Source organism: Scardinius erythrophthalmus (genome assembly GCF_964197995.2).
Source record: "Scardinius erythrophthalmus genome assembly, chromosome: 14".
Taxonomy (NCBI): domain Eukaryota; kingdom Metazoa; phylum Chordata; class Actinopteri; order Cypriniformes; family Leuciscidae; genus Scardinius; species Scardinius erythrophthalmus.
In genome coordinates, this window is record NC_138234.1 from 8,095,890 (window position 1) to 8,112,830 (window position 16,941).

At 34.8% G+C, this 16,941-nt stretch overlaps 2 protein-coding genes across 2 annotated transcripts; one reads left to right on the plus strand and one right to left on the minus strand.

The window, feature by feature from the left end:
* Positions 1-1,410: 1,410 nt before the first annotated feature.
* On the minus strand, positions 1,411-9,332 carry LOC308702308 (uncharacterized protein). Its single transcript, XM_081385046.1, has 5 exons — positions 9,128-9,332; positions 4,052-4,378; positions 3,352-3,681; positions 2,974-3,096; positions 1,411-2,742 (listed from the first exon to the last, which is right to left on the minus strand). Exons 1-5 carry the CDS (start codon positions 9,204-9,206, stop codon positions 2,669-2,671), a joined length of 933 nt encoding a protein of 310 aa, XP_081241172.1. The 5' UTR covers positions 9,207-9,332; the 3' UTR covers positions 1,411-2,668.
* Positions 9,333-10,598: 1,266 nt separating this feature from the next.
* LOC308702310 (SLAM family member 5-like) lies at positions 10,599-12,122 on the plus strand. The gene is made up of 4 exons (XM_081385050.1): positions 10,599-10,699; positions 11,089-11,409; positions 11,519-11,794; positions 11,887-12,122. Exons 1-4 carry the CDS (start codon positions 10,657-10,659, stop codon positions 12,021-12,023), a joined length of 777 nt encoding a protein of 258 aa, XP_081241176.1. The 5' UTR covers positions 10,599-10,656; the 3' UTR covers positions 12,024-12,122.
* The last annotated feature ends 4,819 nt before the right edge of the window (positions 12,123-16,941 follow it).

A 16,941-nucleotide genomic window follows, 5' to 3' on the forward strand; every position in this document is an offset into this window, starting at 1 on the left:
ACAACCATAACAATAATAAAGATATACAGGATTTCAGGGCTTCTTTAGGGCTAAAGCCCTAAAAAAACATGTTTTACTACATTTATACATGCGAAGACGAGCGGAGAGTATATGGGCGCTCAGTTGTAAAATACATTTGGCCAAAATCTCATTTTATAAAAGATGAAATGCTACTGTCTGCACAGGCTATTTAAAGGTCCCGTTCTATGCCCCTTTTCACAAGATGTAAAATAAGTCTCTGATGTCCCCAGAGTGTGTATGTGAAGTTTGAGCTCAAAATACCCAACAGATCATTTTTTACAGCATGTTTAAATTGACATTTTTTGGGGCTCAGAAAAACGAGCCGTTTCAGTGTGTCCCCTTTAAATGCAAATGAGGTGCTGCTGGACGACACAGGGGGCGGAGCTTCATGAGCTCGTGCTCAGTCTGTCAGGAAAAATTCATCTCACGGAATGATGATAATATCAGAAACTCTCAGTAACGGCGTTCATTTCGAGTCGGACAATAATGCCTACAGAGTCAGATTGCTGTATAGAGATGAAACAGGTATGGTTTAGTAGTTTAATTACGGTTATTATAACGTATTTGTCATCTGCTTGTAGTCTATGTATCCATTATTTATTAATAGCCTACAAGTCTGCTGTCTGAATGATGATCAAACATGTACTGATGAGTTTAATAAAGTTTATTGTACATCACACAAAAGATGAAGCGTCAGTTTTACTTCAGAAAATCACCGTAAGAGCTGAGTAAACACAGTAGCCTAAGTTATAAGAAGTGCGCAAGTAGCCAGTAGAGTTGAGGGAGCATTCCTGTGGGCGGAGGTTAGTCAAGAAACGGTTCTGGTGATGTCACTAATGCAGGATGTAGAGGGGTGTAGTCCAATCGAGCCGTTTTTTTGTAGTCAACTTCTGTTAAATAAAATATCTCGCTTGGCATTGAACTTTGAGCTTTATAATTTTACAGATATTATTTATGCTCTAACAGCAACATTACACACTAACTAAAGTTTGAAACATGGAATCGCATGCAACGGGACCTTTAAGTGTAAGCTATGTATTGGTTATGGCTAGCTGGCAAATGCTAGACCTCTCTCTCAGGTCCCACATGTCTCAGTCAGACATCAAATAAATAAAATATGAGCCTTTATAGACATAGTGTTAGTACTTATTCAAACAACAAGATCTTTGTTTACCCTTGCAAAACTTCGTTCAGCTGCTGTCTGCTGTGCTCTATCATTCAGTCAAGATAGAGGGGGCGGAGCTATCATATAGAGGGGGCGGGGTTATCATATAGAGGGGGCGGAGTTATGTTTACTGACAGTTTGAGGATGAACAAGATTTACACAAGCTCTTTTTAAGAAATTTCATTGGCTAAATATTTGTAAAACAGACAGATAGACGTAAAAGGTGAACAATAGCATTGATTTATTGAAGAAAGAACACCACCACCAAAATAAAGGGCACTTAGGAGTGTAAGGCCAAAAAGGGCATGTGCTCTGCACAAGTTAAGCCCTACCTGTGCATGTGCCTGATGTTATACATCAATTAATCATACATACATACATATATGGACTATATTACTTCTCTTCCTTTGAAACCAAACAACTGACTTGTTGCCACCGTGGCATCGATGGGAAGAGAATTACAGTAGTATAAATGAAGTTCCAAGTGCCCAACCAAAGGGAACACTGATCGCCATAATGGTGACTAGGAAAATCAACATCAATTTATGAAGTCAGTGATGTTCTCTCGAATTTTTCAGTTGAATTAAAATTTCAACATTCAAGATGACTTTTGTAAATGAGTGAATGCAAACAGAGAAAGATAACTGCAGAAGTGGAGGAAATGAGTGAAAAGTCCATTCAGATTTTCCCCGCGAGTAAACAAATCTTAGGATGTGAATAGTACAGATTAAAGTTAAGACATTAAGTAAAGTTAACTAAAAAAGTGCTAGTTAGAATCACTGTTGGATTTTACAGTGTAAAAGACAAGAACAGAGTGCAGAAAACCACAAAACTACTGTGCTACAAACTAGTGTGCTTAGAAATTTGATAGTAAAGTACTATGACCAGTTTGCAATATCAAGCATCATAACGGACTGTTTTTGTACATCAGTAAATAACTGAAAGGAATGAACCAGAAGCCTTGAACATTCAAGTTTTAAATGGCTGCACCACTTAAAAATAAGTTGGATTTCTAAGTTAAAAGTCTAAGCTTTGGCATCAGGAACTCTGTGATTTCTTGCAAAGAGGAGAAGAATCACAATAATACAAACATTGTATGTAAAAAGGTGCATGAGAATAGTTGGACAAAGGGATAACATTGGGTTATTCTTGTCCATAATGCATTTTGAGTAAAAACATTAATTGAATATGGGTAGTGTAATAATTCATAAGGATTGTCAGTAAAACACATTTTGTTACTAGTTTTAAAGTGGCTTCAATAGAAGCATTGACTAACCTGAGAGCTCATGGCTGGTCTTAATGTCTTTATACATTGCTGATTTCTGAATTGAGTGTTTCCATCTTCATATTAGTTGCAAAGCAACTAAGTGTTGCAAAAGTTTAGCAAGAGGGCTGAATGCTACAAATATATAATTTGTGATATACATATAAAAGCAGGGGAAAAGCCATTAGTGACTTTTAGAAATATATTTTTTGCCAATTCTATGGGGTTAATGGTCTGCTATCTTCACACTCATCCTCTTGGGATGCTCCCAGATCATGAGGGTTTTCTTCATCTGTAAGAAATCAGCAAATCACAGAAGGTAAAGTGAGAGATAAGAACAGTGTCATTTACAGCCACAGAAAGTCAGGAAATCTCAAAATCACACACACACACACACACACACACACGCACACGCACACACACACACACACACACACACACACACACACACACAATTAAATGCTAATTTAATGCACAATGAAAATGTTTTCCTCTCACTACAGTATCTGTATGTGATGCTTACCCTTTCTGAAGCTCGTGCGGCGACAGTGAATCACACCAACAACAGGTACAGCTATAGACACCAGCAGAACAGCAACAATTACTCCTGCTCCAACACCAGCAGACAGACCTGAACCTGGGTCAGCTAAAGAGAAACAGACAATAGTGTGAGTGAATCTGTCAGATTGATCTAGAACAAACACAATGAGATATCAGAAGGTCTGAGAGAGTACATGTGAATCTCATTCAGTTTAAAGTAGATCACACAATGATGTCAGAAGTAGAGATACTTTGGTACCAAGGCATCAAGGTACTAAAATAAAAAGATGTAACAATTGCATCTTTCTTTATATTACACTGTGAGAGTGGTTTTCCTTCCATATGACTGAATGATACTCACCAGGGACAGTAACACTGAAGCTCATAATGCTGGTGATGCTAGAGCCGCTGCTGCTGCTGTTGATCAGTAGTGTATATTCTCCAGAGTCTGTGTTTCTGGTGTTCATGATGGTCAGAGATCCAGTCTGATGATCCAGCTCCAGTCTGTCTCTGAATCTCTCTTCACACTGAACATCTGTACAGATCTTACTCTGATCTCCAGTGATTTCAGCGATCAGAACGTCATTAAAATACCACGTCATCACATTATTTGGGTTTTTTTCTACAGGAGCCTCTAAAGTGACAGATTCTCCCTCTTTCACTGTCTTTCTCTTCACTTCAGAAGCAACACCTGAAACACAAACCAGCAGAAATTATGAAATTACAAATTATTTAGCATATTAATTTCCTGGATCTTGAGAAAATCAGTAAAAACAACATTAACTGAAAAAATTAAAATAAAGTAAACTGTGTTTAAAATAATTGTGTCTATCTATATTTATTCATACAGACTTAGAAATTTCAACTCCACTGGATTAAAAATGTATTACTGACCCTTACATGCATATACATGTATAATATATAGTTTGTATTACTACATAAACCACTGCATTATAATTTCAGAAAAGTAATGAAGAGAAATTGAACAGAACAAAACAAAATCTAATTTAATCGATTTAAATGCATATAACCTGCTTTTAAACATCCATTCATTGACTCACCATGAACAGCAACAAAGAAGATCTTTTCGCTGTAGCCGCTGCTGCTGAAGATCTTTAGTATATATTCTCCAGAGTCTGTGTTTCTGATGTTCATGATGGTCAGAGATCCAGTCTGATGATCCAGCTTCAGTCTGTCTCTGAATCTCTCTTTACACTGAACATCTGTACAGATCTTACTCTGATCTCCAGTGATTTGAGCGATGCGAATGTCATTAAAGTACCATTTAATTCTGTCTTGTTTGTTTGATTTGACATCATTATGTAGAGTGACTGAATCTCCCTCCTTCAGAAACACTGACACTTTATCTGTATCAGGACCAAAAACACCTGCAGAAGAAATAAACAGTTAACATAAATCTCTTTTTTAGATAGAAGGACAAAAAATACAACAGGAACGTTCTGTGAAAATGTTTGTTTTTCTACATATCATAAAGATTGTGAGTAGATAAATGTCTGTATTCATAATGTAACACAGAAGAACATCATTGATTTACACTTTCACTCATCAGACAAAAATACATGGAGGATCATAACTTAATACAAACCATTCAACACACATCCTGATTTGTGTACTGCATATATGCATTAAACAAGTGATTATTTGAAACAAGTGATTGTTAAACAAGTAATTATACCTTTTTGCAATTTTCCATCTTTTGCTTTTATATATGGGTCAAAGGAGCAAAGGTGTTTTTAAGTGTATTACAGATTTACATTTTTTTTCTTTCATAAATTTGAAAGTGTGATGTTTAATTTAGTATTTTCATAAGCAAAAAATATTGACATCTGTTCGATGGTCATTATTTTTTGCTTATAAAAAAAAAAAATTATATATATATATTTTTGTGACTAGTATTTTACTAGTATTTATTATTAGATACTAGTACCTATTAAATAGATACTAGTACTGAGGCTGAGATCGTTCGCCAGCTTTGTGGAACGGTACGCGATGCGTTAGTGTAACTTACATGTTTTCGACGCGTACGTTACATGTCACTTGTTTTTTGGGGGATTTTTACGGGATGCGTGTGAACGCACTCACAGATTCCTGGAAAATCACAGGCAGTGTGATTAAACCAAAATTATCCATGATTTTTCCAGAATATCTGTGTGTGAAAGGGCCTGGGTGTGGCAAGCCGTTTTAACATTTAATCCTTAAAACCGACTAGTCTCTATTTTCATGCTACTAGTGCTTATTGTTTAGATATTAGTATCTATTCCATTAAGTACTAGTACTTATCCATTAGCTACTAGTGCCTATTCTTTAGATAGTACCTTTTTAAAAGATACTAGTACTTATTCATTAGATACTAGTTCTTTTTTTATTAGATACTAGTACCTATTAAATAGATACTAGTACTTATTCATTAGATACTAGTTCTTTTTTATTAGATACTAGTACCTATTAAATAGATACTAGTACTTATTCATTAGATTCTAGTGCCTATTAAATTGGTACTAGTACTTATTCATTAGATACTAGTATTTATTATTAGATACTAGTACTTATATACTAGTACCTATTAAATAGAGACTAGTACTTATTCATTAGTTACTAGTACTTATTTCAATAGTGACTAGTAACTATTCTTTTGTTACTAGTAACAATTTTTTTTTTTTGCCATTGACTTCATTGGGATCTGTCATTCAGATATCAACTATTCAGTTCTGACTAGTGTGTATTCCAATTGTGACTAGAACGTATTTATTAGACACTAGAAGTTATTTATTAGCTACTAGTACTTATTTTTAGATACTAGTACCTATTACTAGATACTAGTACTAATTCAATAGATACTAATTATTCATTAGATACTACTACTTATTCAATATATACTAGTACTTATTTATTAGACACTAGTATATTTTGTAATTGTTACTAGTAACTATTCTTATTTTACTAGTCACAGCTGCTTTTTTACTCGTCTTATGTTTTGACTAGTCAGAAAGGCCACTATAGAGTTCAATTAAAAATCTTACTAGTATTATGAAAAATCTGAATAATTCAAATAAAATCAAATAAGTACTAGTATCTAATAAATACGTACTAGTCAGAATTGAATAGTTGTACATCTGAATGACAGATCCCCATAGAAGTCAAAGGCAAAAAATGTAAAGTTGTTACTAGTAACAAAAGAATAGTTACTAGTCACTATCAAAATTAGTACTAGTATCTAACGAATAAGTACTAGTATTTATTTAATAGGTACTAGTATCTAATTAATAAGTACTAGTACTAGTATCTATTTAATAGGTACTAGTATCTAATTAATAAGTACTAGTATCTAATTAATAGGTACTAGTATCTAGTTAATAAGTACTAGTATCTATTTAAAAGGTACTAGTATCTAATGAATAAGTACTAGTATCCATTTAATAGGTACTAGTATCTAGTTAATAAGTACTAGTATCTATTTAAAAGGTACTAGTATCTAATTAATAAGTACTAGTATCTATTTAATAGGTACTAGTATCTAATTAATAAGTAGTATCCAATAATAAATACTAGTAACTAATGAATAACTAGTATCTAATGAATAAGTACTAGTATCAATTTAATAGGCACTAGAATCTAATGAATAAGTACTAGTGTCTTTTTAATATGTACTAGTATCTAATAAAAAAGAACTAGTATCTAATGAATAAGTGTATCTTTAAAAAGGTACCAGTACCTAAAGAATAAGCACTCTAACGAATAGGCACTAGTATCTAAAGAATAAGCACTAGTAGCATGAAAATAGAGACTAGTAGGTTTTAAGGATTAAATGTTAAAACGGCTTGCCATAGTCGGGGCTTGGCCAGTTTCGAACCGACGTCACAGTTACGTCACGACTTTGTTTAGCTGGAGGCAAAACAAAGGGAAAACTGGAGGCGGCCAATACAAACCAGCACAGATTCGGCTACATAATAAGGAGCTTAAAGAATCGATGAAAATGAATATGCTGTATCTGGAATTTTTATTTCTATAAAATATTCACATCATTAAAATTGCACCGTAATGTCACTCTTTACATTGTCGTCTTCTTGGCGCTGGCTAGGCAGAACTGCGGATCCTACCACACAAGTCTTTACATGACCATTCAGCACATAGTTATAGGCATCTAAAGATTTATACGCCCTCAGTGTCGGGTAGGTGTTGAAGTCAGGCCACTCAACCGGAGGTGGGTCATTCCAGAATTGGAGGACATTTAGGCATCCATAATTTTGAAAAATTGGCCCTTTATTTTACTATTTTTTTATTATGTATTTCATAAAAACAGGCAATATACCATTAAATAATTTGATTCGTCCAGCTCAGGTATCAAAGGCACACTTTAATACTCTTTATTTTTTTTTTTGGTGCTCGATGCAACCCTGTTACCAATACTCAGGAACCCGAAAAAAGTATATTTATTGATTTTTTAAAATATAATTTCCTGCCATTAGGTATAGAAAGTCACAATCACTCTATATAAATATTTAATTTTAGATATCACTTGATTTAAATTCATTTCAGTAACTTTTGAGTTCCATCTTTGCCAAATTTTTAACTTTTGACATGTTTAATTTGACTGATTTCAACATATATTTTCAAGTATTTGCTAAAATGCATAATGCATATAATCCTTCAAACTACGGTAAGGACAATAGCTCAAGCCCTTGTGAGCTAAAAAAAGGTAATTTATTAAAGGGTAAAAATTGTATAATAACATGAAAAATCGAAGAGAGAATATACCTTTGTTCTACCCATTCTGGCGGAAAACTGCTTAGTCATGTAATTCCCTGTGTATCATGTCAATCGCTGTTTTTTTCTTCTTCTTCTGCCAGTCTAAATAGTTTGGTAACAGGGTTGCACGATGTTGGGGACATAACTTTATTGCAACATTTCAATTATTTAAAATATTTATAACAATTAAAAAAATGCTTTAACAATTAAAAGAGGCATATATAAAAAAAAGCATAAAAAAAGGATATTTAAAATGTATTTTAACAGTTATATTTAACATTCAATTTGGTCATCTAGAAGGTGGGACAAGAGAAAAATGGCATTTAAGTGGGTACTAGAGACTTTTTTTATTATTATTAAAATTTAGGAGGAAAAACATCTTCAAGTCTATATATATTTAGTTTCAGGACAAGTGTTTTTTACACAGTGACTAATTTTTTTGTATATTATACATAGATTATTTGAAATTTCATAGGTGGGACATGAAATGTCCCCCAATTCTGGAATGACCCAGGTAGCGTTAATCCTGTCAGATCGTCCATTCATTGACTGAGCGTGTTCGGGTCAGCCATTCTTGTTCCGTCTTAACTTAACTTTAACTTTTGCAAATAAAAATCACAGTCCTGGACAGTTGCACATTAAGATACAATCGGATTTTCTCCAGACATTGTTAAAAAAAAAAAAAAGCTAAAAAACTTGCAAACTAGCGTTAGTGAAGCAGCCGAGGGATCGTTCTGCCTCCACCTAAGCTCCGCCCACAAAAAAACCCCAGCTTATTATTTTGCCGTAATAAGCCGTATTTTTGTTTTATTAATTCTTTGTTAGATAGATTACACATTTATATTATATAACTATTACAGTTACTGATCTCTGTGGGCCCCAAAAGTGCGTGGGCCATTAGAATCTTCCTAACTTCCCCTCTCCTTAGCGGCGCTCCTCCTCATGAATGATAACAACATTGACCGCCAATCAGAATCTATCCTGCTTTAAAGAGCTCGCTTTTCCTAATAAACGTGTATTCCAAACATGTGCGTGAGCTAATTTAAAAAACAAAACAGTATTAACGACAAATGCTTTATTTCACAACGTATAGTTTCGTATAGGCTAGCTAGGCTATAGGCAACTAGTATCTAAACATTTAATATAAAAACGTTGATAGTCATTACAAGGCATGTCAAACGACATAAGTCAATGTGACTGATTTTTTTTTTTTAAACAGTTTTTACATGCCAGTGGGATCACTCGTAGTCCTGATATAGACCCGATCCCATGTCCCGGTTCGCCAGCAAGGAAATGCATGTGTCTAAAACTATTTACTCGTAGTTTTTATCATTAACATGTTGATGAATTGTAACAAGTAAGTGTCTTACCGTGCACGAAGAATGCGAACAAATAAACAATAAAAGTTTGTTTCAACATGAGCTTTCCGATTAGAATCGCCATGGACATTTCTCACATTACTGCAACGGGTAGCGCCATGATGAAACTATGCAATATGAAAAGTTTATGGTTTCTTCTTGTTGTTGTTGTTGCTGCTGCTATTTGCTTACTTTGTGCATTTCTGCCACCTTCTGCTCCGGAGAATGAATCAGAAAATAGGTTTACAGGCTAGGTTTAGACTCTCCGTCCTTCTCCCCCCACCTTACCACAGTCCTTCTACATTATAATAATAATACTAATAATAACAACAACAGCAACAATAATAATACTTTTAACCCTCCTCAATACTACATTTCTTCATATCCTATTAAAAAACCCTGTTTCTCTTAAGAAAGTCATAATAATTCTAGTCTGAGCCCTATATTCTTTTTTGAAAGTTACCTCATTTTGCCTTTAATTACATTCTTTATTAAGTATTTGTTACATTGATTATGCAATTCCAATATTTCATAGTATTATTCTGATACATGACACAAGAGGGAGTGTATTGCTACCACAATATCCAATAGGTTAACTTACACTTTTATCTTCAACTTCTGAAGGGATAAAAGCTACAGTTTCATTCATAAGTGTATTCAGCCATTAATTCCTAAAATGTGAGCTTACTCCTCTAGGGGTTGATCTCAGAACTGTTTAAAACTGATGTAGCCTAATTACCAAAACAGCTGATGATGAACAACCCCCCATATAACCCATATGTTCTTCTCAAAGAAATATTTTGGATTATTTTATTTTTATTTGTGAGGTGAGAATTTAGGTGTTTAGTTTGGCTTAATTTGGCTGTTTTTCAAACTTCAGTTTTGATGTTTTAGAAGTCAGATGGTGAGATTCATATGGACAGGAAGAAGCCCCTCAGCTACCAACTAAACAAAAGCCCACTCTCACCAAGATGTTCTTCTCCATCCAGCAGATAAAACCACGTTTCTAAGAAAACAGACCGCAGCAGGTTTCAGTTTGACTCAGCTGCTAGTCATATACACGTAAGCTGGTAATGGGAGATGGAGGAGGGTTTCAACTTTTTAGTTTGTTTGTTTTTCCACTCACAACAATTGAATTATTTCAGCCATTTAAAGTCATTAAGTTTTTTTTGTAATATGAAAATCTTGGAAGATTTACCCAATATTACACTTATTTAACATAGCCAGTTGTTCCTATAAACATGATCAATGTTAAATGAAAAAAAAAATGTTTTCTAAGAACAGTTAAAATTTCAATAAGAGCCATAAGAGCAATTATACATTCAGAGAGAGAGAGAGAGAGAGAGAGAGAGAGAGAGAGAGAGAGAGAGAGAGAAAGAGAGAGAGAGTGTTTGTGTGTGTGTGTGTGTGTGTGTGTGTGTGTGTGTGTGTGTGTGTGTGTGTGTGTGTAGTAGGAGGGTCAACCTCTGTTGAGGGAGGATTCACACAGGTTGAGTGTTCGATAGTCATAGATCAGACTTTTCACTGAACCGCTGAAGAAAATGTTTCACATGATTGTTTTGTTCTGTTTCTGGTGTCTGCTCGGTAAGTTATTAATATATTTGTATGGATAAATGTTATAAGCTGGGATGAACTCTGTTTGCAGTTCTTAAAGCAAATCAAACATATTACTGTGGGATCTACTTCGTTTTCAGGTCTGTGCTTGTTTCTCTGTTTAGGTGCTCTGGTTCCCAGAGTCATGGAAAATAATGAAAATTACTATAGTGAATTTCAATTTCTCAGACTTTTTTTTTTTTTTTTTTTTTTTGCTGTTATGAATATCTTAATTTTGAATATTACATTGCAGATAAATTTAGTAATAATTTAGCAGAAATTAAATGACTTTTAACCTACTGTGAGAAACTACAAAAGTCATGGAAATGATTGGCTTTGTAAGAGCCTTAATCTGTGTAAAATCTGTCAATGTTCATCAGGTGTGTTTGGTGAAATGCTGTCAGTGATGGAGGGAGAATCTGTGCTTCTACACACTGATCTTACTGAAATACATCAAGATGATGAGATACTTTGGAAATTTGGAGCTGAAAACTCTCTGATAGCTGAAATCAGTAAAGCTGCTGGAATCTTCTCCACATCTGATGATGTTCCTGATGGGAGATTCAGAGACAGACTGAAGCTGGACGATCAAACTGGATCTCTGACCATCACAAACATCAGAACTGAACATGCTGGAGATTATAAACTAGAGATAAGTGGAGAGAAGCTGACATCAAAAACATTCAGTGTTTCTGTATATGGTGAGTATAGAGATCATTTGTTACTAATTTACATTACAACGATTTAACAGCTGAGCTGATATATTATTATTACACATTATTATCATCTCTATTCCCTCATGTTTTCCAGCTCGTCTGCCTGTTCCTGTCATCAGTAGAGACTGTTCATCATCAAATTGTTCATTGGTGTGTTCATCAGTGGTGAATGTGAGTGATGTGACTCTCTCCTGGTACGCAGGAATCAGTGTATTGTCCAGCATCAGTGCGTCTGATCTCAGCATCAGTCTCTCTCTACCTCTGGAGGTGGAATATCAGGATAAAAACACCTACAGCTGTGTGCTGAACAATCCCATCAGCAACCAGACCACACATCTGGACATCAACACACTCTGTCACACATGTGCAGGTACCACAGCACTGATGATATTAGTTGATGTCGGCGCTGATATTAGTGTTTATTGACTGATCTGATCTCAGTTTGATGTGTTTATTCCTCAGACTCTGTCCAGTGTTGTGGTCCTACTGAAGCTGTGATCCGATTGGTCCTCTCTGCTCTGGTGGGCGTGGCTACTGTCATCATTCTGGTTTATGACATCAGATCCACAAGAGGAGGAGTCCGGAAACTGATATCATAAATATTTTGACGTTTTACTCTGTAAAGATGCAAATTGAATTATGAAGTTTATAAAAATATAATTTTATATGGAAAAATAAATCACACTTTCGTCACCCTTAATTAGATTTTTATTATTAATACTTTGCGCCAGCTTCACAGGAAGTTAATATTTTGTTCTCTCAAAAACACGGGATGGTACAGAGCCCCTAAAGGGACCTTTGCAAAACTATCGCCTGCTCACGAGAAACTACGAGAAACTATCGCGTGCTCAAGAGAAACGTATCTCATGCGATATGTTTTCTCATAGTTTCTCTTGAGCACGCGATAGTTTCTCGTGAGCACGTGTAAGTCTGTAGCCTACATTTTTATTTTTGCAAAGGTCCCTTTAGGGGCTCCGTAATACCGACCATAGACTGTAAAAAAAAAGGACTGTAAAAAAAATGGATGACACATCTCCACTTTCTTTCAATGTAGCAAAATGAAGCCAAAATATCCATGCCTCATGTTTTCCAGATACAAGATGTTCTCTAACCTCAAAGTTTTCATCACCATATCGAATCATAATGCTGTCATTTCAAGTCTCTGTTGGGTCTCTGGTTCCATCAACTTTGACTGTATAAAATGCATTTCCTACTTCTCTGATTATTTCTTCTATAACTAAACTGCTCATTATTTCAATTCTGATTCTGGGTTTCATGGCATATAGTGCAAGTTGCATTACAGGGAATTGTTTTCACAGCATTTTTCAGTTCAGGATATTTTCTGAGGATATACTCAAAGAGGGATAAAAATAGTTCACAGCCACAGATGCATCTGACCAGCAAAATGTGCAATGTGCAATCTGCAAATGTGTCCTGAGGGTTGTTCCATAAAGGCCGCTTAGAAAAGCGGGGATTAGAGTCCAACACCTGACTTGAATGAACCTAACAAATAAGTTCACGCAATCCCACTAATTTGATTTATGTGCACGCATTTCAGCCCTTAGAGGTCCATCGTGGATCAAATCGATCCATCATCAAATAACATATATTTTGTGCTGTTTTATGCGTTTGAGACATGGTGTTTTCCTCAGTGCAAAACTTAACCTACATTTCACAGGTATATTCTCCATCTGTAAATGTTAGAAAGTCGTGCAAATATTTCAATTTTGCTGCTAAACTTCTCATTGAACGAGCGCTGCTGCACGCATGTGTGTCAAATAGGAGGAGTGCAATAATTAACTTATTAGGAATTATGTGTCATTATAAGAGTTTGATATAAATATGTGAATGTTTAATATTCATTCATATATATATATATATATATATATTATACGCTTAAACTATGAGAGCCCAGGTTGCTCTGATAGTGGCCTTCAGCTCTACTGCATTGTTGGTCTGGTGTATCGCATCTTCCTCTTCACAATACCCCATAGATTTCCTATAGGGTTAAGGTCAGGCGAGTTTGCTGGCCAATTAAGAACAGGGATACCATGGTCCTTAAACCAGGTACTGGTAGCTTTGGCACTGTGTGCAGGTGCAAAGTCCTGTTGGAAAATGAAATCTGCATCTCCATAAAGTTGGTCAGCAGCAGGAAGCATGAAGTGCTCTAAAACTTCCTGGTAGACGGCTGCGTTGACCTTGGACCTCAGAAAACACAGTGGACCAACACCAGCAGATGACCTGGCTCCCCAAACCAACACTGACTGTGGAAACTTCACACTGGACTTCAAGCATCTTGGATTGTGTGCCTCTCCATTCTTCCTCCAGACTCTGGGACCTTGGTTTCCAAATGAGATGCAAAATTTGCTCTCATCAGAAAAGAGGACTTTGGTCCACTGTGCTTTATTAAATCCAGAGTCAACGCAGCCGTCTACCAGGACATTTCCAGAGCACTTCATGCTTCCTTCATTTTCCAGCAGGATTTGCACCTGCCCACTCAATGACCATGGTATCACTGTGTAATTACTGTGTGATTTCAAGTAATATTCTAATTTTCTGGGATTTTCATTTTGTGGGTTTCATAAGCTGTAAGCCATAATCATCAAAAATATAACAAATAAAGGCTTGAAATATCTCACTTTGCATGTAATGAGTCTATATAATATATTAGTTTCACCTGTTAAGTTGAATTCTTGAAATAAATAAACTTTTTGATGATATTCTAATTATATGACCAGCACTTGTATAAACATTGTGGAAGTTTTAACTCATGAATACACACGTTTATTTATATTACTGAATATAATTACACTATTAATGATGCATTTTTGGGTAATCATCATATTTGAGTACATACAAGATTGTGTTGTGAGTGTAATGGATTTATTTTAAAGCTATAATATTACATTTAGTTTATTACAGAATAGCATAAAAAAGCAAAGTGTCCTTTAAACAATAAAATAACAATGTCAAGATTGTATGTAAATTAACAATGTTTATCATTCTCCATGTTACCTAAACTGATAAATTCACTGTTATTTGTCAATTAGTTGTTTCAAAATAGCACACTTCAAGTTAATTAATCATTAACACACTTGAAGTAGGGTGAATTCGGGTAATCTGGGACATTTTTTGCAATTTTGACTTTTGACCAGAGGATACATGCCACACCTATTAGTGTTTTTGTGCCAAAAATTCTGCCTGAATTTGATAATCTGGGACAGGTGTATTAGTCCAAAAAAAAAAAAGGCCTATATTCACGCATTTCTTAAACACAATATCAACAATTTTTAAAAAGCATAATGAAAAAATTACAAGTACAGAAATCTTATTAAGAAAATGTATATAATTAGTAGAAATTTCAAATTCATCACACATATATAGGCTAGTCATATTTTTTCATAAAGTGTTCCAATATCAGGAAAAATTATTTCTATCTCTACCCAGAACATTTTAGGTTGTTGGAGATTTTAGGTTGTTTCTAGTACATCCAAAGGTCAGACAGCTGATCAATTGATGTTTTTTGGTGTCAGTGCAGTAAGCTAAAATAATTAAGGAAGTGAGGAATTAATGATAAAATATTCATTTTTGGACGAACTACCTTTAACATCACAAAGAGAATGCATGAGCAGCCTAATGTTTATAAAGAATATGTGACCCTGGACCACAAAACCAGTCACATGGGTCATTTCTATTTAATTGAGACTTATGCATCATCTGAAATAAAAACATAAGCTTTCTATTGATGTATGGTTTGTTAGGACAGGACAATATTTGACAGAGACACAACTTTAAAGTTGTTATGTTCACGATTGTGCTGCATCCACTCACAAAAATAAATGTTTTATATATTTATGGTTGGAAATGTACAAAATATTATCATGGAACATTAATATACTTTACTTAATATCCTAATGATTTTTGGCATAAGAAAACAAACAAAAAAAACTATAAGTATTGACCCATATAATGTATTTTTGGCTATTGCCACAAATATAGCTACTGTAGGGAACTTTTTCCTTCTTCAAAGCAGACCAGGAGACGTTGGGATCGCATTCAAACAGAAATGAATCTTTATTGAGAACTTCGCTGTACATGGCTGCAGTACTTCCAACAATCTAAAGTACATAACCGTTCATGGTGTCTTTATAGACATTTTAGGAGGAGGGGCTTTTGAAGGTGGAGACAAATTCAAACAAAGCATGTAACAGGTTTAGGTAACACCCTAGACTGAGGGTCTGGCCAATCCTAATTCAATCAGCATACGGCTCCAAGAGCCATTTGGGTCCGAAAGCCATTTTCAGAACAAAAGGTGAGATTCTCAGTGAATCATTTGTGTGCTAATCTCATCAGTCTGAGTGAAACTGGGGCTTCAAGAGCCATTTAAGACAATAAGAGAAGAGAGAACAGGAATTGCAACTTTGCTGAGATCTTAACCTTAAAAGCTAAATACAATATTCACCATGATGTTATGTACGGAAGCATATTTGAAATAGATTCTTAAAATTTGTTATTCTTCACTACCCATGCTACTTTATGTGATCCAGGGTCAGATATATACTTTTAATACTTTTAAGGTCCCCAAACAATTTTTGTTCTGAGTTCTTTTGGGAACTTAACTGGGGGCATCAGATCCCACTAAACTTCACATCTTGACTTCTAAAGTAAATATATTAAACTGTTTGCTGATTTTACCTTCTATATACATTTCTCTATATGCCAGTATGAAGACAAGTAAATTACCATTGTCATAATTGACACGAAAAGCAGCAAGACTTTGTAGATAACTGTTGTATGAAAATTAATCGTAAAAAATTATTGTGATCTGAAATATTCTTTCTTGATACATATATGAGTATATGTGTAGTAGCACGCATCGATAGGTTGTCACAGTATTTTCTGGTCCCTTGATACATTTAAAGCAAAACCTTAGATGAATATATGGTAGTGTTTTAATGGATCACAATGGATGTGTTGTTTGATTAACATTAATGACATATAGACAACAGCAGCTGTCACTTTAAGACCGATTGTACGGATCCAATATAATGATGCACATCCTTCTCTTGTTCTCTTCTCTTTTCTCTCTTATTTAATGTTATCTGTGTTACATTTCATCTACAATAACAATTTGGACTTTTATAAAGATCCGTTTGACCATTAACTTTTAAATGCACCTTTATCCATTAATATGAGGAGAGTTCTCCACATGATAGACCCACGACTGCAGATCAGCGTGCTACTGCATTTCTCTCCGATACAGAAATGAAATGTGGAGGATGTTAATTGTGACAAGATGATTGGCAGGCCAGTTTACTGTGACAGGATGCGACAGAGAGCAACCATTAAGACAATGTTGTATGATACATGATACTTGCATTTTAACTATCGCATCTCTGTCACAAATGAGTTTTAATGAGCGCATCATGATGGAGATTAAAAAAACAAAATGAATAGTAAATCTACTAGAAAACTGGTAAGAGAAACAGCATAACATAATCACGTAAATCATGAAGA